We start from the raw sequence: 23176 nt of genomic DNA, 5'->3' as shown, positions 1-23176 counted from the left end.
AAAGGCGCCAAAGGCGGATACAGTGTGGTACTTGAGGCAGTGGCCACACAAGACCTCTGAATTTGGCACTCTTTCTTTGGGATGCCAGGAACTCGCAATGACATCGACGTCCTGCAGTGCTCCTGTCACGACCCGAAGGTTCGGAAATAAATGTGACAGTCGCCGTGTCCTTATGAGTTGAAGAACACTCATAAGCACACAAGGCATGAGTAGCATATATCAGAACAACAGGGCACAAGTAATACTTTAATTCCAGCTTATTCTTTACATAATAGCTTACACCCTCACTTAACCAAATAATAGATAGTAGGCCAAGTGTTCAACCACGTGCATATGCACATGTATTGATAGCACTTCCTCTTATTCTTCACTGACTTTATTTAAGGATTAAACAAAGACTGCTAATTTTGACACCCTGGCCTAGGTGTCGACTTATTCCTCATGCTCCTCTAACTCCTCACCATGCCCACTTCCCGCGCACTCTGTGCATATCAGAGGAAAAATGAAAACAATAGTGAGTATGTTGGGACATACTCAGCAAGAATATAAGAATGCAAGAATTAGTAGGTTGCAAGTTGAATGTACATAAGGTAAAGATGCTTCAGCCTCCTGTTACCTTACAGGAGCATGATGGAATTATACCGGCGCAAACCTATAGCAATAATCTCTGCAAAGACATACTAATAACCGTCGTAATCTCCACCAATGGTAATACCTATCTCCGGGAATCACGACGCCGAGTCCCCTACTTGTGTGACGTATCTTCCATCTCACACTAGTACCGACTAAATTAGCCACGTACCGTTATTTCAGGTATCAACCGCCCCGGGCTTGATATACCACACTTACCATGATCACGACGGTGTACGTTCTTAGATTATTCAAACATCATCGTTCGATCAATCCGTCAACCATGCACGCATGGTTCTCACAGGCATAATAATTACCAGCTCATCACTTATATTCATATGTAAAAACATTAATGCTAGTAACCAATTAATTTGTTAACATATATTAAAAGTTCAGTTTGAGAGAGAAGACTGATATGCACAGTCTTGCCTTGCAGCGGTTCCTCCTCGGCTAAATCTGAGCTCCAACCTAAGCATGTTACAAACGCCCATCAGCTTATTATTTCATGTGACTTGCAAGTGGCAACATGGACATGAGCAGCTATATGCAGTACCAGTACAGGGATGTAACAAGTCGCTCTATAGTACTTGGCTATGCTAGAGTGAGGCGTGCACATCCCACTTTAACCTCAGTACTGTTCCCAGCTATTAAATTTGAGAAATACAACCACTTGCATGCATGCTAGCTAGCCATGAAGATTATTTCTTTACACAGGAGATGTACGCATGCATGGGTCCTGTAGTACTAGTACTACTCGTTCCCAGTCTTTCTTACCAACTAGTACTAGTTGTTCCTTCTTAAGCCAGCGAATAAATTCATCAGTGTAACAAAGCATGGATCAATAGAATGGAATCAGTCTGATGCAACTTCCAGTATTTTAGAATCTTTTCGTTCATTTACCCATAACACCACATCTTCCGTTAAGCAAGAATATCACCTCAAGTGTGGAAATCGATGGAAAGAAAACAGGAACATGTAGTAGGAGAGGAGAGATGCTACAGCTAGCTACCCTCAAGAATCTTAGATGACTTCATGAGACAAGACGAGGAACAGGGCGTTGGCTAAAGCTAGCAGCCATACCTCCTTGTCCTCAATTTCTCCGCAGCTTCTCCGATCGGTCGCTCGCTCTCCGCTGACTGCTTCCAACTAAAGTGGGGAATTTTCTGGGTGTGGGCGACCAGTACCGCACGGTTGAGAAGCTATTTATAGTGCAAGAGAAGAGGGTTGAAAGGATGACATCTGTCGAGGAAGGGCTACGTGGATGAGACTGATCTAACCCAGGTACCGACTACCCCACGGCTGGCTCACCCTGGTTACTGTGGATGCTTATCTACTCGCTGCTTCCTTAGCATAGATATTTTTTTGGAACACACCGCAGGTATTCTCCCTGCGTAAGTAATCTGCAGGACATTGAACTTATCTACTCTTTTCTCTTCTAGAATAACATTTTAACAGATAAACCCAGATAGTTTAGAACCTAGGCAGTGAGATGTTTTGTACACGTAATCTACTAATGTTTGGTAAACTATTTTTTATTTTTATCTTAATAGCTTAACAGTTAGTCACAATATAATTATCCAATTAAAATAATTATCATCGCATATTTATTTTAGGTTATTACATCCCTTCCTCCTTACAAAAATTTCGACCTCGAAATTTGCATACCTTAATCATTGAAAAGGTGCGGAAAGGTTTTTCTTAAGTCGTCTTCCCTTTCCCAGGTGGCCTCATCCTCGCTGTGATTATTCCATTGTACTTTGGCAAATCGAATAGTTTGGCGTCGAGTCTCACGGTCTTTAATATCCAATATCCGAATGGGATATTCTTCGTATGATAGATCCTCTCTCACTTGGGACAGTTCTAGTTCCGCCGATTGATGTGGCGGTTTTAGGCATTTACGAAGTAAGGACACGTGGAATACATTATGTACTCCAGCGAGAGCCTCTGGTAGCTCTAATTGGTAGGCTACCTCTCCGATCTGTCTGGTCACGGGAAAGGGTCCAATATATCTCGGACTCAACTTCTTTCCCTGTCCAAAACGCTTAACTCCTTTCATTGGAGAGACTTTCAAATATACCAAGTCTCCTGTTTCCAAGTGAAAATCTCTTCTTTTATTGTCAGCATAGCTCTTTTGTCTACTCTGTGCAGTTCGGAGTCGCTCGCGTATAAGCCTTACTTTTTCTTCAGTTTCTTGAATTATATCAGGTCCTAAAAACTTTCTTTCTCCAACCTCATCCCAATAAATCGGCGCTCGACACCTCCTACCATATAAAGCCTCGTAAGGGGCCATTTGAATACTTGATTGATAACTGTTATTGTATGCAAACTCGGCCAAAGGCATATATTCATCCCATGCTCCCTTAAATTCTAAAATACATGACCTGAGCATGTCCTCCACAATTTGATTTACTCGTTCGGTTTGTCCATCGCTTTGCGGATGATATGCAGTACTAAAGTCCAATTTTGTTCCCAATGCCTTGTGTAGACTTATCCAAAACTTTGAGGCAAAACGAGGATCTCTATCTGATGCTATGCGTAAGGGAACACCATGCAATGACACTATTTCTTTAATATATATTCTGGCCAACCTTTCCAAAGAAAAGGTCTTTTTAACAGGTATAAAATGCGCCGACTTTGTTAGTCGATCCACTATTACCCATATGCTATCGTGTCCTGCTGGCGTTCGTGGTAATCCCTGGATAAAATCCATGCTGATCTCCTCCCATTTCCAGAGTGGTACTGACAATGGTTGTAGAAGTCCGGCCGGTTTCTGATGTTCCGCTTTTATGCGCCGGCACACATCACACTCCAAAACAAATTTTGCAATTTCTCTTTTCATATTATTCCACCAAAATGTCCTCTTAATATCCTGATACATTTTAGTGCTCCCAGGGTGCATGGTGTATAGAGACGAGTGGGCTTCATCCAAGATTTGTTTCTTTAATTCCAAATCATTAGGTACACAGATCCTGTCTCTAAAACGTATGGCGCCAGCAGAGTCAATATTAAATTCCGATGGCTTTCCATCACTAATATCTTTCTTTATCTTTAACAAGTCTTGGTCAACCATTTGTTTTTCCATGATCTGCCTTTCTAAGGTTGATGTGACTTGAAGAGTATTTAACATAACTCGATCTCCTGGCACGTGAACCTTTAGTTCCACCCCTAGTCTTTCCAGATCTCTCAATATATGGGGCTCACGTGTGGCCAGGGTAGTCATGTTGCAGTACGCCTTTCGGCTCAGGGCATCTGCCACTATGTTGGCTTTTCCTGGGTGATAGTTAATATTAACATCGTAATCCTTCAGTAATTCTAGCCACCTTCTTTGCCTCATGTTCAACTCTTTTTGTGTGAATATATATTTCAAACTTTTATGATCAGTAAATATCTCACAATGTTCTCCATAAAGATAATGCCTCCAGATTTTTAGAGCAAAAATTACCGCTGCTAGCTCCATATCATGAGTTGGATAATTTTGTTCATATGGTTTTAGCTGGCGAGATGCATAAGCAATAACTTTCCCCCTTTGCATAAGTACGCACCCAAGCCCAATTTTTGAGGCATCACAGTAGATGGTGAATTCTTCCCCACCGACAGGCAAAGCAAGAACTGGGGCTGAGACTAGTCGATTCTTTAATTCTTGAAAGCTTTTCTCACACTCATCTGACCACTCAAACTTAATTCCCTTCTTTGTTAGATGAGTCAAAGGTGCAGCAATTTTTGCAAAGTTCAATATAAATCGGCGGTAGTACCCCGCCAGCCCAAGGAAACTTCGAATGTCAGTTACAGTGGAGGGCCTTTGCCACTCTGCCACCGCTTGAACTTTTGCAGGATCTACTGATATCCCTTCTTCTGAGATTATATGGCCAAGGAAAGGAACTTTATTCATCCAGAAATCACATTTCTTTAACTTGGCATATAATTTATGTTCCCGCAGTGTTTGTAGCACAATTTTTAGATGCATTGAATGCTCTTCCTCCGTTTTCGAATATATAAGAATATCATCAATGAACACAATCACAAATTGATCCAAATAAGGCTTGAAGACTCGATTCATTAAATCCATGAAAGCCGCAGGAGCATTGGTCAAACCGAAGGGCATCACTAGATACTCATAGTGTCCATAGCGGGTGCGAAAAGCAGTCTTGGGGATATCAGTTGGCTTAATCTTTAACTGATGGTAACCAGACTGTAAATCAATCTTTGAGAAAACCTTGGATCCTTGTAGTTGGTCGAACAAATCATCGATCCGCGGAAGAGGGTATTTGTTGCTTATAGTTACCTTGTTTAATTCTCGATAGTCAACGCACAATCTTAAACTTCCATCCTTCTTTTTAACGAATAAAACAGGAGCTCCCCACGGTGAAACACTAGGGCGAATAAATCCCCTATCCTCCAACTCTTTGAGTTGTACTTTTAGCTCCTTAAGTTCCGCAGGTGCCATCCTATAAGGTGCCTTGTAGATTGGTTTGGTTCCCGGGATCAATAAGATAGCAAATTCAATTTCTCGATTCGGTGGTAGTCCTGGCAACTCTCCCGGAAAGACATCAGGAAATTCATTTACCACTGGAATATTCTTGATATTGATTTCCTTCTTGTCTAATTTTGTCATAAGAGTCCGTGACTGGCTCTTTTTATCACCCTGATACACAATCTCTACTTGACCATCAAGTCTGAGTGTAATTTGTTTTTCATAGCAGTCAATAGTGGCTCTATACTCTTGCAACCAGTCCATGCCAAGTATTACGTCAAAATCTTGCATTTCCATTACAATAAGATCCGCCATAAACTTCCATCCCATGATCTCAATGGGACAAGAAGTGCAAATTAAATTCGTACTTCTGCTTCCTATAGGTGTCTCAACATAAATAGACCCTTCTAGCGTACTGCTAGGGATATGATGTTTACTCATGAATTTTGTAGCAACAAATGAATGGGTGGCACCAGAATCAAACAAGATTTTTCCTGGATGAGAGCGTATTAAAAGGTTACCTGTCACCACGTTGTTGGACTCCTCAACATTCTTCTGAGTTAGATTGAATACTCTAGCTTGGTTCCCTCCGCGAGGCTTCTCTCGATTATTTGGACGAAGTCCTTGCGCTCGATTAGCAGTATTAGTCTTGGCATACTGATTTGAGTGATAAGTGGAAGAAGGGCCAGGTAGATATAATGGTTGAGGTGGCTGGGGCAGCGCCATAGGCCTTTGCTGAGCAGGAGTCAGAGGGTTGATGCTTTGTTTATTATTAGGACATTCGTACCGAGTGTGTCCCGGCTTTCCACATGCGTAACACTTCCCCCAACGATCTGGACAAATATTTGGTGTATGATTCCCGTTACAGATTGGGCATCTCCTTGGCATACTCCCAAATGAGTTGCCTCTGGTTCGTTCTGGGCGACCACCTGTTCTAAAATTCCCATTATTTTGCCTATTATCATTATTGAATTTAAACTTCTTAGATGGCTGACCAGCATCACCCCTTTCCTCTTGAAATCCCTTTTCCAACAACTGGGCTTTATTCACCACATCTCTAAAAGTATTTAACTCAAAGGCTTCCACACGCCGCTTAAGTGGTTGACGTAGACCGCTCTCGAAGCGTCGAGCCTTGGAGCCATCAGTCTGGACGAACTCTGGAGCAAATCTTGCAAGTCTAGAGAATTCAATTTCATATTCTCCTACAGATTTGTTCCCTTGTTTAAGCTCAAGAAACTCCCTTTCTTTGATGCGTTTGATGCTTTCTGGAAAATACTTTTTATAGAACGCCTCTTTGAACAATATCCATGTCAGGGGAGTACCCTCCGGGTAAGACTTTTTATGAGCGTCCCACCATTCAAAAGCGCTTGATTTTAGCATATAAACTGCATAAATGACTTTCTCTTCGTTGGTGCAGCCCATAGCCTCAAATGCTTTCTCCATAGCGGTGATCCAGTCTTCCGCTTCAAGCGGATTAGCAGTCCCGGAGAATGAGGGCGGCTTGAGTTTTTGAAATTCCCCAACTCCTCTCCGGTGGCTATCATTCTTTACAACGCGCTCCAGAATATCCATTTGACGTTGTTGAGTCTCTTGCTGTCTGCCCAAAATGTTAGTGAGCAGATTGGCCAGCCCACTCTGGTCACCAAGTTCTTGGACCAATAATCCAACATTTGTATTGCCCGAATTATTTCCATCACGACTCGTACCGTTGCTGCCATTATCAGTCATCTACGATAATGAACTTATCAAATTAGCCACGACAGCATGGAAAAATAATAATAATCATACAACACATAGCAATTTGCTTGAGAGGTAGCGGGACATGCACCGTAGACAATTAGTAAAGGTCCAGATAAACTAGCACGTGCCTACTAAAAGTAGGTAGTGTAGGCCACGTCCTACAACCCATAACCCATAGCTCACACACATGCATGCATAGTCTAGCTCACACACACGCATGCATAGTCTAGCTCACACACGTACTGTTCACCAATAGTACATGGTGTACTACCATTCCGCTGATTTACTGAAACATCAATTTATTTTGCTTTAATTTCGTCCAGAAAGTTCGTATTCTCAGCACTCATCAGGTCACTTAAGCAAAGTTATACACACATCCTACTGCTATTATGAGGAACAGATTAGTTACCAGCTGTTCTTGTGAAGAGATAGTAATCGGCAAAACAAACATCAACAGAAAGACACTTCTTTAGCTTCACCAGGATCAAACTTCAGTTTTTTTAAGAGAAAACCACATGAGCTAAACGGCAACGTAGCAGCATGCTTAGACCATCCCAACACAGAGAACTCAGTCCTTACATTACAAGCACAGCATAACACCATAACTAGAGGCTCCCTCAAACCCAAAGGACAACTAGTGTCATCCTCCACACCTCACGCCATGTCTATCTTGCAGCCCCAAAACCTGAACCACCCACACTCATACCCTGCAAGATTTTATTCTAAAGATACTAAATACTATAGAAAGGACCCCAACGGGACTGCTACGGTGCTGATGCCCATCCACTGCTCACACACTGCCGCTGGAACTTCCGCCACCACCATGCTGCAGTGCAGCCACAGTGTCCCTCAGGCAGCGAATGCGACGATAGAACCTGTGAGTGAGGCGCTCCAGAAAAGCGACCTCACTCTCGCTGGAGCGGACAATGTTCATCAGTTCAGCACAAAGATGCTCGGCCTCCATCAGCTTCTTGCGCAGATCCTCCACCTGATGCTGCAGGTACCCTAGGTGGTAGTAGTTAATATCCCTAATTTCCACATTACGTTCGGCAGCTACGGCGTGGATCACCATCAGGCAGGCTGCCTGCTCCGCCTCAGGGATAGTGGCTCCTGCAGCTTCATAGTACACGTGAGGAACCCTGTCTGCAGGACCAAGGTTAACCTGAACCCCCACAATGTACAATCCCTCAGGAGCAGGCCTCCAACAGACAACTGGTGGAGCAAGTCCGAACAGCGCCACAAACTGCTCCAGAAAATGCTTGGTTGGGATGTCAACAAACTCCATGCCTGGATTGGACAACACATCCATCACATTAGAAAACCAGATAAAGAGAGACATCATAGCTACTACCCTATCCCAGGACTACTCCATAGCCTTACTATGCAACCTATTCTAGTACGTCCCTCACCATACTCAAACCAACCAGCACTACTTCCTTTACTAGGCCAGGGTTATCTCCTAGTTAGTTTGCTCATAAACACTCTTTACCCTCACTAGCCCTGATTATCTAGTTTATACCTAGTTAATTAAATTTTATTAAGAAGTAATTTAGTTTTTAAACGAGGCTCTGATGCCATTAAAACTGTCACGACCCGAAGGTTCGGAAATAAATGTGACAGTCGCCGTGTCCTTATGAGTTGAAGAACACTCATAAGCACACAAGGCATGAGTAGCATATATCCGAACAACAGGGCACAAGTAATACTTTAATTCCAGCTTATTCTTTACATAATAGCTTACACCCTCACTTAACCAAATAATAGATAGTAGGCCAAGTGTTCAACCACGTGCATATGCACATGTATTGATAGCACTTCCTCTTATTCTTCACTGACTTTATTTAAGGATTAAACAAAGACTGCTAATTTTGACACCCTGGCCTAGGTGTCGACTTATTCCTCATGCTCCTCTAACTCCTCACCATGCCCACTTCCCGCGCACTCTGTGCATATCAGAGGAAAAAGGAAAACAATAGTGAGTATGTTGGGACATACTCAGCAAGAATATAAGAATGCAAGAATTAGTAGGTTGCAAGTTGAATGTACATAAGGTAAAGATGCTTCAGCCTCCTGTTACCTTACAGGAGCAGGATGGAATTATACCGGCGCAAACCTATAGCAATAATCTCTGCAGAGACATACTAATAACCGTCGTAATCTCCACCAATGGTAATACCTATCTCCGGGAATCACGACGCCGAGTCCCCTACTTGTGTGAGGTATCTTCCATCTCACACTAGTACCGACTAAATTAGCCGCGTACCGTTATTTCAGGTATCGACCGCCCCGGGCTTGATATACCACACTTACCATGATCACGACGGTGTACGTTCTTAGATTATTCAAACATCATCGTTCGATCAATCCGTCAACCATGCACGCATGGTTCTCACAGGCATAATAATTACCAGCTCATCACTTATATTCATATGTAAAAACATTAATGCTAGTAACCAATTAATTTGTTAACATATATTAAAAGTTCAGTTTGAGAGAGAAGACTGATATGCACAGTCTTGCCTTGCAGCGGTTCCTCCTCGGCTAAATCTGAGCTCCAACCTAAGCATGTTACAAACGCCCATCAGCTTATTATTTCATGTGACTTGCAAGTGGCAACATGGACATGAGCAGCTATATGCAGTACCAGTACAGGGATGTAACAAGTCGCTCTATAGTACTTGGCTATGCTAGAGTGAGGCGTGCACATCCCACTTTAACCTCAGTACTGTTCCCAGCTATTAAATTTGAGAAATACAACCACTTGCATGCATGCTAGCTAGCCATGAAGATTATTTCTTTACACAGGAGATGTACGCATGCATGGGTCCTGTAGTACTAGTACTACTCGTTCCCAGTCTTTCTTACCAACTAGTACTAGTTGTTCCTTCTTAAGCCAGCGAATAAATTCATCAGTGTAACAAAGCATGGATCAATAGAATGGAATCAGTCTGATGCAACTTCCAGTATTTTAGAATCTTTTCGTTCATTTACCCATAACACCACATCTTCCGTTAAGCAAGAATATCACCTCAAGTGTGGAAATCGATGGAAAGAAAACAGGAACATGTAGTAGGAGAGGAGAGATGCTACAGCTAGCTACCCTCAAGAATCTTAGATGACTTCATGAGACAAGACGAGGAACAGGGCGTTGGCTAAAGCTAGCAGCCATACCTCCTTGTCCTCAATTTCTCCGCAGCTTCTCCGATCGGTCGCTCGCTCTCCGCTGACTGCTTCCAACTAAAGTGGGGAATTTTCTGGGTGTGGGCGACCAGTACCGCACGGTTGAGAAGCTATTTATAGTGCAAGAGAAGAGGGTTGAAAGGATGACATCTGTCGAGGAAGGGCTACGTGGATGAGACTGATCTAACCCAGGTACCGACTACCCCACGGCTGGCTCACCCTGGTTACTGTGGATGCTTATCTACTCGCTGCTTCCTTAGCATAGATATTTTTTTGGAACACACCGCAGGTATTCTCCCTGCGTAAGTAATCTGCAGGACATTGAACTTATCTACTCTTTTCTCTTCTAGAATAACATTTTAACAGATAAACCCAGATAGTTTAGAACCTAGGCAGTGAGATGTTTTGTACACGTAATCTACTAATGTTTGGTAAACTATTTTTTATTTTTATCTTAATAGCTTAACAGTTAGTCACAATATAATTATCCAATTAAAATAATTATCATCGCATATTTATTTTAGGTTATTACAGCTCCCCTGTCTTTGCCAAGCTTGGTGAAGGTCATTCTCCTCCGGTGAACTTCGAGGTCAATGGGTGGTAGTACAACAAGGGGTACTGTCTAGCTGATGGCATCTATCCGAGATGGTCGACATTTGTGAAGACCATCTCAAACCTTGTGCCAGGAGGCAATAACGCCTGGTTTGCGAAGGTTCAGGAGGCTTGCAGGAAGGATGTCGAGCGGGCATTTGGTGTGCTCCAATCTCGATTTGCTGTTGTCCGGTTCCCTGCTCAGACCTGGTCGAAAGATCAAATGTGGGAGATCATGACTTGATGTGTCATCTTGCACAATATGATCATTGAGAGCGAGCAGGAAGAGCCAGTGTTTGACACTGAACCATATTACAGGCAGGGTCCTCTTGCCCAAGTTGATCACCAGCTACTGGCAACCTGGACTGACTACCTCAATATGCATCAGGAGATCCGAGACCCACAGGTGCATCAAGAACTGCAACACGATCTGGTGGAGCACCTATGGAGGCTCAAGGGCGAGGCCGAGGCGACGCGGGAATGACGTGTGATGAAATTTGAGTTTTTATTTTTTAAACTATATAATTTGTATTGAACTATTTGATTTATGTGATGAAACACGCCGAAACACGCCGAACCATGCCGAACTATGTGACAAATTAATTGATTTCTATTTGTATGCAAAAATTCACGCCGAACCGCGCCGAATATGGGCCGATTCACGCAGATATCAAGCTGTTTTTGGACACAATTGGGCCGAAAACTTGGCCGAAATCGGCGCCTGGGGGCGACCTAGGGGCAACGGCTGGGTGCCCAACCGCCCCCAGCGCTGAGTATACCGCCGACTCACCCCAGGCCGCTCTTTTTCGATGTCCTGGGGGGCCGAACGGCTGGAGATGCTCTTAGTCTTACATTCTTGTGTCCATCATTATAGTATGGTGGGTGATTTATGTGACTGGTACAAACGGTGCCTTCCAACATCAGTGAGGTGAGCACACTGACAGACAAGGCATTGTCCATGCACTTATTATTGTTGGGCCATTTGTGTTTGCGGAGATTGGAGACACTCTTTTTTAATTTGTTGCTCATTCTCGGAGGATTTTCCATGCACTTGCACTTCTTCATCAAGGTGTGTGTGCGCGCGCGCGTGTTGGTTTCATGGTGATTGCATCGATTTGATTGTGAGCGGCGCAACATTAATTGCAAGTGCATAGTTGAAGTCCCACAGTAAAATATTGGGCAATTACACCGCAGCGTGTTCTCCATAGCTACGACGTATGCGTTTCTCCTGATTATGTTGTCCGAATCTAAAAGGACATCATTAGTATCCCCACTTGTGCCTGCAATTTTCTTGAAGATGAATTTTGTGTCACCACACCGTAATGTCCATGATTTCCTTCTTTCTTTGAGCAATCCATGAATTCCATAATTTTTTTCATATTCATTGAAATATTAGAAATGTTCAAGCCTTAAGTATAAGATGGAGAGTTATGATTGAGATAGGAATGATCTGAAATAATCAGACCAAAGAAATACATAAAAACACAGTAAGAGAGGATACCTTGAGGAAAGATTAGACAAGTAATCAACCAAGACGCAAATGCAAATGATCATAGGAGACCCTTGTTGAAGGCATTGTCTGGAGTTTACTTGAACTTCCTCTTAGGGGTGAAAATACAAGATCTAGTCTTTGTGGTCGGGCGACCCTCGCATGTCATCCCATCTTGGAGGCATAGTTGTTGAAATGCCTTTCCCACGGTCTAAGTGATGATATTGTTAGCGGATGATGTTGATGACTGCTGTTGCATGCTACTCCCTCCGTTCTTAAATATTTGTCTTTCTAAAGATATCAACAAGTAACTACATACAAAGCAAATTGAGTGAATCTACACTCTAAAATAAATCTATATACATCCGTATGTGGTAGTTCATTTGAAATATCTAAAAGACAAATATTTAGAAACGGAGGGAGTAGTTTGTTTTGACGAGACCTTTTGATGTCGCTTTTTTTTATTCCTGGTGTGCGTGTTGGTGTTGTCATTCCCTCGCAAATAAAGTTCTCTTAATCATTTCACATGTACCTGTAATGCTTCTTGATTTTACCGGGTTTGTATGCATACTAATTTTGCGGAGGCCAGTGCATGCTTATGATCCCTGTATTCTTTTAATGTGAGTCATAATCATTTATAAGTCAATTTATAAAAACATCCTAGTATTCCCGCAAAAAAAACATTTATAGAAAAATACAAATGGTCATGAAACTTTGTATTTTGCGTTTGCGTATCATATCTGCAATGTGAACAGCTTACGAAACATGGGTATTTTTGGGACCGGCTATATGCAAGTTGTCTAAAAAGTTATTTTGGATAAGTCAATTTTTTGTGCCATTAGATTAAGATTCAACGACCATTCTTCTTTTTTCTTTCTCCAACTTTCTTCCTCCTGCAACCGCTCCTTCTCCCAGAAAACCTACTTATCCAAATCGCAAATTTAGTCGACTTACATATAGCAATTGCGGTATTTGTGACACTAGTTTGATCAATACAATTTCACACCACCGTTTGATCATCGCATTCGCATTAGCTACCGTGCGATCCTTGAACTGAAACTAGCGCCACATCCGCAGTGCTCTTTAGGATACAAAATGCCCACCTGGCTACGCTCCGCGCGCAACCTTGGGCCATGCTCAGCTGAGTATGCCTGCAGACATGTAGGACTCGACACTGTCCTTCATCGTCTCCTCCAACGTCCTGAACTTCCACCCCAGCCTTTGCAGCTTCTCTGTGCTGAACACCTTCTCATCTCCCACCAGCTGAACGAACCTGCCAACTCATTGTCACCGTCGTCAGAATCCCGACAGTTTACACCCGGTTTGCGCTGCAGATTAAGTGGTGGCTCTTACTTTTTTGCGCAGTTGAGGTTCGGATGCAGGCTCCTGATGACGGAAACCATTTCGGACACCTTCCTGGCGTGCGCGCTGCAGATGTACCGGCCGGCCGCCTCCGGGCTCTCGTACGCCAGCACAAGGGCGTCGGCGACGTCCCTGACGTCCACCATGTTCCTCACCCGGTCGTCCATGGCGTCCACGCCGTCGCCTGCGTATACATCAAAATCAATTCAAACGCAGCTTATAATTGCACTGCGTATCTATTTATCTGAATGTGAAAGGGCACAAGATGTAGCCTACATTTCAGGTATCTGATGAGGAACAAGCTGCTGGTGTTCACCGTGGGCTGCAGCAGAGGCCCGAACACCAGCGGCGGGCACACGGTCACCACGTCTAGCCCGGCCTTCTCTGCGTACGCCCAGGCCTCGCGCTCGGCCAGCGTCTTGGAGAGGCAGTACCAGTTCTAAGAAACCACAGAGATCAACCAAGAATGTAAGATGATCTCACGGCCACGGGTCAAGTTGAGTGACCAAGTCTAGAGACGATGGAAATTCACCTCCGTGGCCCTGCAGTACTCCTCATCCGACCAGCAGTGTTCGTCCATGGTGGGGCCCTCGGGCGGGTTGGGGTTGATGAAGATCGCGCCGACCGACGACACCACCACGACGCGGCGGACGCCGGCCACGCGGCAGGCCCGGAGCACGTTCAGCGTGCCGGCCACCGCCGGGGCAAGCAGCTCCACCTGCGCCGTGCGACCAATTATATATACTACTCCATCCGATCCATATTACTTATCGCTCATCCGGATGTATCTAACATTGAAATGCGTCTCGATACATCCGTTTGAGCGACAAGTATTATGGATCGGAGGGAGTACTGTAAATTTTTTAAGTAATAAAGTGCCCATTTTCAAAAAATATATACTACCGTAAATTTTCCCAAAAGGTACAGGCACAACAGCGAGCCCTTGGGTGTTACAGATTTGACAGTCGGGTGTTACCTCGGGGTTCGTGGATTTGACGGCGGGGCAGGGGCTTGCGACGTGGAAGACGCCGGCACAGCCGGCCACGGCGGACGCCACGCTCGCGTAGTCCAGCACGTCGGCCTTGAACAGCCGCAGCCGCTCGCCGGCGCCGTTCAGCGTCCTCAGGTGATCATTCTTGGGGTCGCCTGCACGTACGGACAAATCCGCATCTTACTAAGATGCTCGCAAAAACTTACAAGGGATCATATCAAGAAAAGAAAATCTTACTGGGATCACGAACGGTGCCATGCACCGCGTAGTCTCCTCCGGCGAGGAGGCGCCGGACGAGCCACGAGGCGATGAAGCCTCCCGCGCCCGTCACGCACACAGCCGCCGCCGCCGTCGCCTTCCCCGCGCCGGCCGGGTCCATATCGCTCCCCTGTCTGTACTCTGTATTGCGAGTTGCGACCCGAGAGGGACTACTGGATGTCTGGCTTGTCTTCGGTGCAGAGTACCTACCACTCAGCCGTCCGAGAAAGTTTAAACTAGTCGTACGCGCCAAGTTGATCTTAAAAGAAAGTATGGAATCTTGTAACACTCTGGATTTTCCATCTTGGACTCTTGAAAATATTCTTTTTCTGTTAAAGGAATAATCCTTTCTGTCCTAGGTTATGAAGCAACCTACCTTTCCGTCTTCCACAAAATTCCCAGAAAATTCTCATAAATCCTTTGAAAGATATGTTAAAATCCTTTCTTGCCATGTTCAGAAATAATTCACAATTATTCCTTTTCCCATTCTGTCCTAAATGACACTTTGTGAAGGAAGTGTTATTTATCTTTATTTGTTTGCCCCCAAACTTTTTGGTCACTCTTTCCTACCCCCCTGCTCGTTAGATCAGATTCTACTCCGATTAAAATTAGGCGAAAACAAGCTTGGCGTTGGGCAATCTTGCAGACTACAATCCAATTCTCCGGTGTCAAGCCAACTAGTCAACGCTTAGCACTAGCGAGTATTGTCTATTAATATCTGAACCCTCATCTTATATCGATGAAATTTGTACATCCAATTCTAGTTATTTTGATTGTGTGATCTACTATGCAAATTGATTTCTAGTTTGTTTTGATTGTGTGATCTGCAAAATGGTTATGAAGAGGAAAGTGCCGACCAAACACCATAACAATTACTCTCTACCTACTGATTTTTAAGCATGTTGATTTCTAGTTTGTTTTGTTTTGATTGTGTGATCTGCGAGTAGTTTGATTTTTAAGCACGTTGTTTCAAGCTCTCTACCTACTGATAATGTAAACGAGGCTAGAATTGCATGATAATTTACACTAGAAGGGAATTACCCAGGAACTGAGTTATGTTCTGAGAAATTATTAATATTTTTGATTGTATTGGAAATTGTTGAGGCAAATATAAACTAATGCAATTATAATTATGTTTTAGTTGCGCCAAAGTAATACATCTGTTCTATGCACTGGGCAATTTTTTTTAAGTTGGCTTGGCCCCCCTATTACCCAAATCCTGGCTCCGCCCCTGGGCCCCTCGCCTGTGCTCGTCGGCCACGGGCCCACGGCTACAACAACGAGCAGACGTCCAGCGGAGAGCGCGCATGAGGGGGCGGGGGGGGGGGGGGGGGCTTGTCATGCATGACCGGAGTGGGGAAAAATATGACGTATTTGGCTGCACGAGGCCGAATCGGTTGGCTGCGGGGCCTATTAGGCCATGTACAATGGAAGGTGCTTAAGGGAGATGCTAAGAGAAATAAACCAGACTTTTCTTAAGCACCGGTACTTATTTGTACAGGATAGACGCTTAACTAAGCGTCTCTCCTGTAGAAATAGGCACCGATGCTTCAGAAAATCTGGTTTATTTTTTTAAGCATTTCTCTAAGCACCTCCCATTGTACAAGGCCTTAGTCGCCTTTCTGGTTTGTGTATATGAAGCAGTTTGATTCACAAAAAAAAAACAACAACTGTTGCATCAATAACCAGGCAAAGAACAAGCAAATTACATGCGTGAAATTCAACGGAAGTCATTCATCCATCTAGAGCTCTGCCTGGCGGATGTCTGACGGCCTTGGCCACCTCAACCTCGGCCACCTTGGCCTGCTTGTTCCCCTCGGCTTCTTCATGGCGAGCTCGGCCTTGGCCGCCGCGATTTCCGCCGCCCTTTTGTTCTCGAACACCCGCACCTCAGCCTTCACCTTGGCCTCCTCCTTAGCCCCTGGTCGTGCTGCAGCAGCGACAACACATTGGCCTCGGCGTCCTGCTTTGCCGCGTACTGCCACGTCGGCCCCTCACTCTCCTTGGCTCCCACCTCTCCCATCATCCGGGCCTCCGCCACGTCCACCATGGCCTGGTTCGCCGCGTCCTGCTGCGTCATCTGGCAGAGGTAGGAGAAGTACTCGTGCCGCGGCACCTCCACCAGCTGCTTCACATTGACATTGTCGATGACCAGGCCCAACTGGTTGAGCTGGAGCTGCACCTTGTACAACACCTTCTCCTTGAAGGTCTTGGTGTCATTGAGGATCTCCTCCATGGTGAGCTCCGCGGCGAGCACGCGGGTCTCGCCCTCCACGATCACCTTGACGAGCTCCTGGACGTGGATCTTCCTCGAGCGGCGCGGTGAGCTTGGCGTAGAGGAGGAGCTGCGTCTCGAGGTCCTTCCCGTCCGAGTCCGCCTCCTCGGCCCCGGTGGCCGTGATCTTGGGGCCGATGGCGCAGACGGCGGAGAGTATGAAGGGCAGCTTCTCGGCGCTCATGGCGTGCACCTCGAACTCGTAGCTCACCGGCGAGATGCTGAACTTCTTGCACTGCTGCCCCAGGAAAACCCACGCCTTCTTGGCGAGCTTGACGCCGTCGATGCCCCAGCCGGTGATGGCCAGGTACTCCGACGCGTCCGCGACATGGAAGCTAGCCATCTTCGATCTCCTCCGCTAGCTGATCTTTACTTTTGCAATCTACGTACGGCGTCGGCGACAACTACCTTCCGGATCTAATTTGGCCTATATATATAGCCGGCTGTTGCCTCATGATGGACACGAAATCACGCAAACAACAACCTACCGGGTATCGTCCGTTCTATCAGAAACATAATCCATCGATCTCTCTAGTATAAAGGTGATTAACCCAAAGAGACACGCCTGATGGAGTGCATACGTAGGACACCCAGGCGCACTCCGGAAATTATGGGTTAACATTTGAGAAAGCATAGGCTTTTCTACACCTCTTATCTAGCCATTCATTTTTGCATCGCGATCCGTGCGAGCAACTTTTGTCTTTTTTGTTTCTCCTAAATAGAACAACATATCTTTATCTTTACCTATATATATATATTATATATATTTATATTTATATATATAATAATAATAATAATAATAACTAACTAACTATAACCTAATAATAAAGCAAATAGTGTTTCTGGTCGTCCGTCATAGAAATCGCCCTCGAAGTTCGCATAAATTGCCCACTATGCCATCCATATGTAAAATGATTCGGATTTATTTCAAAATCACCGCCGACTTAGTTCTTATAAAATGATACACTCAGACAACACAAGATCACAGGTAGCCCAATGGCCAAGGCTTTCGCCTAGCACGCGGGGGACCAGCGTTCGATCCCTGGTTCCTACACTTTTTCCTCCTTTTTGGCTCCGTAGGAAGCGCAGGTCTTCCACCCGCACGCGCTAATAGGCCGGCCCATAATTGGCTGGTGGTGGGCCCGTTTTCTATTCTCTTTTTTGCTTTTTACTTTCTTATTTCTGTTTCATTTATTCTTCTTTAAATTAGTTCAGGATTTTGAAAAGAATCAAATTTCGAAAAGTTGAGAGATTTATTGAGAAGTCATAAAAATATTCATGTTTTCAAAATATTGTTTGCATATCATAGAAAAAATCGGAATATCAAATAGATGTTCCTACACTTTTTCCTCCTTTTTGGCTCCGTAGGAAGCGCAGGTCTTCCACCCGCACGCGCTAATAGGCCGGCCCATAATTGGCTGGTGGTGGGCCCGTTTTCTATTCTCTTTTTTGCTTTTTACTTTCTTATTTCTGTTTCATTTATTCTTCTTTAAATTAGTTCAGGATTTTGAAAAGAATCAAATTTCGAAAAGTTGAGAGATTTATTGAGAAGTCATAAAAATATTCATGTTTTCAAAATATTGTTTGCATATCATAGAAAAAATCGGAATATCAAATAGATGTTCATGAAATAAAAAATCATGTTTTTTTAAAAAATAGTCCAGTATTCCAAACATAGTCTGGAACTAGAAAAAAATGTACATGGCGCGCCTCCTCCTCCTGCACGCGCTAATGGGCCGGCCCATAATTGGCTGGTGGTGGGCCCTGTTTTCTATTCTCTTTTTTGCTTTTCACTTTCTTATTTATGTTTTTATTTTTTCTTCTTTAAGTTAATTCAGGATTTTGAAATAAATTTCAAAAAGTTGCGAGCTTTATTGAGAAGTCATAAAATACTCATGATTTCAAAATATTGTTTGCATACCATAAAAAAAATCGGAATATCAAATTGATGTTCAAGAAATAAAAAATCATGTTTTTCTAAAAATAATCCAGTATTCCAAACATAGTCTGAACTAGAAAAAAATGTACATGCCGCGCCTCCTCCTCCTGCACGTGCTAATGGGCCGGCCCATATGTGGCTGGTGGCGCCCTGTTTTCTATTTCGTTTTTTGCTTTTTACTTTTTTAATTCCTTTTTTTCATTCTTTAAATTCATTCGGGATTTTTAAAAGAACCAAATTTCAAAAAGCTGCGAGTTTTATTGAGAAATCCTAAATTGTTCATGATTTCAAAAAAAAATCGCATATCATAGAAAAATAAATCAAAATATCAAATAGATGTTCATGAAAAAAAACATGATTTAAAAAATCCAGTATTCAAATCACATTCTGGAATTAGAAAAAAAATATACATGATTTTTTTTGAAATGTTTCCGAAATTAAAACAGGCCCGTAAATGATGAACAAAATCAAACATCGCCTGCGTAGAAGTTTTAATAAGGGATCTCTAGAGGTCGATTTATGATTTTATTTAATCCTTCGCATCGGGTAAAAAAAGGCTTCCATGTTTCATACAACGCTGAACCCAAAAAATATTGACACAACTTTCTATGTGTTAGTTTTTGTAAACTATATAAAAATAACTAAATGTCTATTTTGCCTTCATACACAGCTATGTTTATTCTGGTACCACAGTAATTGTTATGACAACCACTGCTACGTTAGGTCAAGATGATATACATCATTCATCAGTCTAGCTTAGGCAGGGTCCGTCAATGCAGTTTGCGCCTTAGGAAATCAAATCATGGTCAAACCATCACATTTTTTGTTTTTTGAAATGACTTTTCAAAAGACTCTTATCTCATCATGACATCACTTAGACATGGTTTTTGAATTGACATTTTAGAAGCCCTTATTTCACCTTGGCATTTTAATAGCCATTATCTACCACTCCTGCATAATTTGATAGTTTTTCTCCCGTTGCAACGCACGGGCATATTTGCTAGTATATATATATATATATATATATAAATAATAATATAATAATAATAATAATAATAATAATAAATAGAATTGGGTTCCTGTCGTACGTCGTCGCGCGCTATTTTGCATAAAAGTCCCTCAGTTTATTCGAATTCAACCCGCACTCCTATATAAAGTGTGTTCCTGAGAAAACATTTCGTATTTGCAAAATAGCCCCTGCCGTAGTTGAAATTCAGCCCACAGTCCTCATATTCCTTATTTTATAAGGCCTCTTATCCATTCCCAGACTCCACCGCCGGCCACTCACCGCCGCTTGGCGCCGGAGTCCACGCTGCAGAAGCCAAGTAATCGAGCGAGGGTCCTAGGGGAACGACGACGGGGCTCCTCGAAGCCAAGTAACCGAGCAAGGGCCCCAGGGGAACGGCGACGGGGCTCCTAGGAGGGTGGCGGCGCTCCTGGCGACGAGCAGCAAGCGGATGCGAGGAGGTGGCGGGGTTCTTGGTGGTCGCCGGCGTGGCGAGGGCCGAAGGGGTCGCCGACGCGGGCGTCGGGTGCGGTCGGAGAAGAGGAACTCGGGCTGCGGCGCGAGGTGTGCGGTCGGAGCAGAGGAACGCGGGCTGCAGCGCGGCGCCGGAAGGCGGGGCTTGTGCTGGAGCTTGAGGATGATGGCAGAGTGCGTCCAGATGATGGCAGAGTGCCAGGCGTGGCTTGGCGTCGCTAAGAGCCATGAGATCGTCGCCGCGGGCTTCCGTGCCATGCTGGACCAGATGCTGCACCCCCCTGCGCCGTCGTCGTGGGACGCCTGCGTTCTGCTGAGAGACGAGGTGAAGATTCAGAAAAATTGAACAAAGATTTGTCCGTCATAATAGATGGACGCTCTCGGGAAAGAGAAAACTCGGGGCTCACAGGGCAGCTGCACACTGCACAGGCCACCATCCAAGCCGCCCCATCATCCTTGTGCTACCTCAAGCCGAGCGCACGCATATCCACGCGCCAACCGGCGAGATCTGGGCCTGAAGCGCCGCAGTAAGGCGTCGTCGGAGGGTGAGCTGGACATGACCACGCAGATCCGGAGCCCGGAGCCCCGGGGCAGATCCACGCGGCCCCATCAAGTAGTCGCCGAGCTCGACGGTGAGCAAGCCACCACTGCCGCGCCTCAGCCATAGGCCCAGCGAGCCCGCGCGCGCAGGCTCGGCCAACAGGAGCCGCGCTGCAACCGGCCGACGAACGTGAACTGTCGGTCGCGGACGAGACGGCCTGGGAAATCAGATCGTCACGGGTGGGAAGGGAGGATCAAGGGCTTGGTTAGGGAGATCCGTGCGCCATGGTCAAGGAGAGGGCGGTGCTTGGTTAGTTGTGGAGGAGGAAAGGGAGAGGGGAACGAGGCGCCGTCACTGAAGCAAGAAGGGCGCATGGGTGGTGTGTGGCTGGAGCACGGATAGAGACGAGAGGAAGGAAAGCATCGCTGATGGGTGGGTTCGTCGGCGCACTGGATGTCTGGATGTGGATGGATAAAGAAAAAGAGAAAGACGAGCAGCAACGCTGCTGGAGGAATGGCGATGTCCACGCAGTAGTGGTCTCGGTGGGGATTTTTTGTGTGTGGATTGCTTTCTTTATTGGCTGCATCAACCAGAAGCTGCTCGAGCTTGCCGTACGTGCTATTACTTCCGTCCTTGTTTATAGGTCTCTTTTGTAGTTTGTGTCAGATTTTAACTAAAGATTTAACTAACAAAATGTTAATGCATGCCAACAAAAACTATCTCATTAGATTCGTATTTGAACATAGTATTCAAAAATATAATGTATGGTGACATGCGTGAACATTTTGTTACTTTAATCTATGGTCAAAATTTGGCACGAAATACAATGGGGACCAATAAACCCGGACGGAGGTAGTAGCATCCATTGCAATTCTTTTCTTTTTAAATGAGCACCGATTTACTTTTTTTTGGAAAAATGAGCACCGATTTACTTGCTGTTGTTTTATCGTTACTGTCATAGTTTAATGTTCTAGCTTACCACATCTTATGAATAAATCATCAGATACAATAATTAAAATGAGTGAAATATTGGAAATAAATATTTCCTGTGAAGAGTAGAAAGAATGTGACGATGGTGCATCTTGAAATTTAGCTTTTTTCTACAATCTAACCGAAATTTACCTGTAATGGGGAACAGAGAAAAGCTTACTTTTTTATGGTGCTGATGGCTAAGTTCATAGTGCAAAAAAAAGGAATGTAATGTTGCAAATAAAATAACCAAATTTTTCTAAAAATATAATTAATATAGTAAAAACACGTTTGCTTTCGAAATTAACAAAAATAATTGTACATAAACAATCCCACTTCAATGCACCACTACTCTTTCATCCAAAAAACTCGTTTGCAAATCTTTTGAAATTTCTAAGAAAAACTTTTGGATTGGTTATTAAACTCTCGAATAGTATACAACAATTCCACAGTTGTATATCCCGTTGAAAACAATTACACCATTCCTCTTCCACATGATGATAGTACTAAGCTGAAGGAGGGGCCATCAAAGGACATCCCTATGCCTTTTTCTCAACTTTATACTACATGGTATGGAGCCAACAATCCTTTTTTAGTTGCAGACACCGAGCGTGTGTTTTATTAAGATAAAGAGTGTTTCAAATTCTTCTCGCTTTAAAAAATTCATGCTTTTCAATATTGCTCGAAATTCATGTTTTTCATGCTTTTGAAAACATTGCTCGAAATTCCCAAAAAATGTTCCAACTTTTACAAAAAATCATTTAAAATTGATCACAAATTTTTAAAAATTCTCTTTCACAAAAAACTTGTGTTCAATTTTTTTTCATTTTCAAAACATGTTTCTATTCTAATCAAATATGATTTTTTTTATTTTTAGTTATTTAAAAGAAAATGAATGTTTGTGTTCTTCAAAATATAAAATACAAAGCTGATTACTAAACTATTCTATGCAACACTACTCTTCTATCAGATGTTAGCGTGACTTCTTTACGTCCACACTTTATATTTCACACGGAGCAGGTTTTACAATATTTTCGCCCGTTGCAACGCACGGGCATTTGTCCTAGTGAACTTGAAACTTTGTAGGACAACAAAACATTCTAACCAGAATGTGGGAAAAAACTTCCAGATTTTTTCGAGTATCATATGTACAAAAATATAATGTTTTTTACTCAAAAAATCTCATTTTGTATATTTATGTCGGGCAAAAAGATCTGAAAGTTTTTTCTCACATTGTAGTAAGAATGTTTTGTTGTCCTG

At 43.8% G+C, this 23176-nt stretch overlaps 3 protein-coding genes, 1 long non-coding RNA gene and 1 pseudogene across 8 annotated transcripts; all 5 read right to left on the bottom strand.

Annotated features, from left to right (window-relative positions):
• Positions 1–231: 231 nt before the first annotated feature.
• On the bottom strand, positions 232–1805 carry LOC123162961 (uncharacterized). Its single transcript, XR_006481605.1, has 2 exons — positions 1711–1805; positions 232–482 (listed from the first exon to the last, which is right to left on the bottom strand). It is a non-coding gene; the product is annotated as an uncharacterized lncRNA (long non-coding RNA).
• A 5521-nt stretch (positions 1806–7326) lies between these two features.
• On the bottom strand, positions 7327–10107 carry LOC123161962 (uncharacterized). 2 transcript variants are annotated; one of them, XM_044579768.1, is made up of 2 exons: positions 10013–10096; positions 7327–8128 (listed from the first exon to the last, which is right to left on the bottom strand). In XM_044579768.1, the coding sequence occupies exon 2, from the start codon at positions 8124–8126 to the stop codon at positions 7632–7634; it is 495 nt and encodes a 164-aa protein (XP_044435703.1). In that variant the 5' UTR covers positions 8127–8128; positions 10013–10096; the 3' UTR covers positions 7327–7631. The 2 variants fall into 2 exon arrangements, 1 of the variants encoding a protein (XP_044435703.1); XR_006480973.1 differs by lacking the exon at positions 7327–8128 and adding an exon at positions 8534–8784 and having other exon boundaries at positions 10013–10107.
• A 2937-nt stretch (positions 10108–13044) lies between these two features.
• On the bottom strand, positions 13045–14911 carry LOC123161423 (cinnamoyl-CoA reductase 1-like). Its single transcript, XM_044579257.1, has 6 exons — positions 14692–14911; positions 14440–14609; positions 13996–14181; positions 13740–13902; positions 13455–13647; positions 13045–13374 (listed from the first exon to the last, which is right to left on the bottom strand). The coding sequence occupies exons 1-6, from the start codon at positions 14831–14833 to the stop codon at positions 13239–13241; spliced, it is 990 nt and encodes a 329-aa protein (XP_044435192.1). The 5' UTR covers positions 14834–14911; the 3' UTR covers positions 13045–13238.
• A 1455-nt stretch (positions 14912–16366) lies between these two features.
• LOC123162652 (flotillin-like protein 2) lies at positions 16367–17436 on the bottom strand (annotated as a pseudogene).
• A 2531-nt stretch (positions 17437–19967) lies between these two features.
• Positions 19968–21547, bottom strand: LOC123158863 (proline-rich protein 36). Of its 4 annotated transcripts, none has more exons than XM_044576684.1 (2): positions 20872–21547; positions 19968–20716 (listed from the first exon to the last, which is right to left on the bottom strand). In XM_044576684.1, the coding sequence occupies exons 1-2, from the start codon at positions 20962–20964 to the stop codon at positions 20180–20182; spliced, it is 630 nt and encodes a 209-aa protein (XP_044432619.1). In that variant the 5' UTR covers positions 20965–21547; the 3' UTR covers positions 19968–20179. The 4 variants fall into 4 exon arrangements, with proteins under 4 accessions (XP_044432619.1, XP_044432621.1, XP_044432618.1 ...); XM_044576686.1 differs by having other exon boundaries at positions 20814–21544; XM_044576683.1 differs by having other exon boundaries at positions 19968–20719; positions 20872–21542.
• Between the last annotated feature and the right edge of the window lie 1629 nt (positions 21548–23176).

The sequence above is a fragment of the Triticum aestivum genome, chromosome 7B, assembly GCF_018294505.1.
Source record: "Triticum aestivum cultivar Chinese Spring chromosome 7B, IWGSC CS RefSeq v2.1, whole genome shotgun sequence".
NCBI classification, from domain to species: domain Eukaryota; kingdom Viridiplantae; phylum Streptophyta; class Magnoliopsida; order Poales; family Poaceae; genus Triticum; species Triticum aestivum.
Note: the sequence above shows the minus strand (reverse complement) of the source record. Positions and strands in the feature narration are given on the sequence as shown.

What these genes read in the sequence shown, in the direction of transcription:
- LOC123161962 (XM_044579768.1), bottom strand. Translation starts at nt 8,126, where the DNA reads ATGGAGTTTGTTGACATCCCAACCAAGCATTTTCTGGAGCAGTTTGTG.
- LOC123161423 (XM_044579257.1), bottom strand. Translation starts at nt 14,833, where the DNA reads ATGGACCCGGCCGGCGCGGGGAAGGCGACGGCGGCGGCGGCTGTGTGC. An exon ending in TCAAATCCACGAACCCCGAG is followed by an intron (nt 14,182 to 14,439) that starts GTAACACCCGAC and finishes CGCACGGCGCAG; the next exon opens with GTGGAGCTGCTTGCCCCGGC. An exon ending in AACCTCAACTGCGCAAAAAA is followed by an intron (nt 13,375 to 13,454) that starts GTAAGAGCCACC and finishes ATGAGTTGGCAG; the next exon opens with GTTCGTTCAGCTGGTGGGAG.
- LOC123158863 (XM_044576683.1), bottom strand. Translation starts at nt 20,964, where the DNA reads ATGTCCAGCTCACCCTCCGACGACGCCTTACTGCGGCGCTTCAGGCCC. An exon ending in ATGCGTGCGCTCGGCTTGAG is followed by an intron (nt 20,720 to 20,871) that starts GTAGCACAAGGA and finishes CTCGTCTCTCAG; the next exon opens with CAGAACGCAGGCGTCCCACG.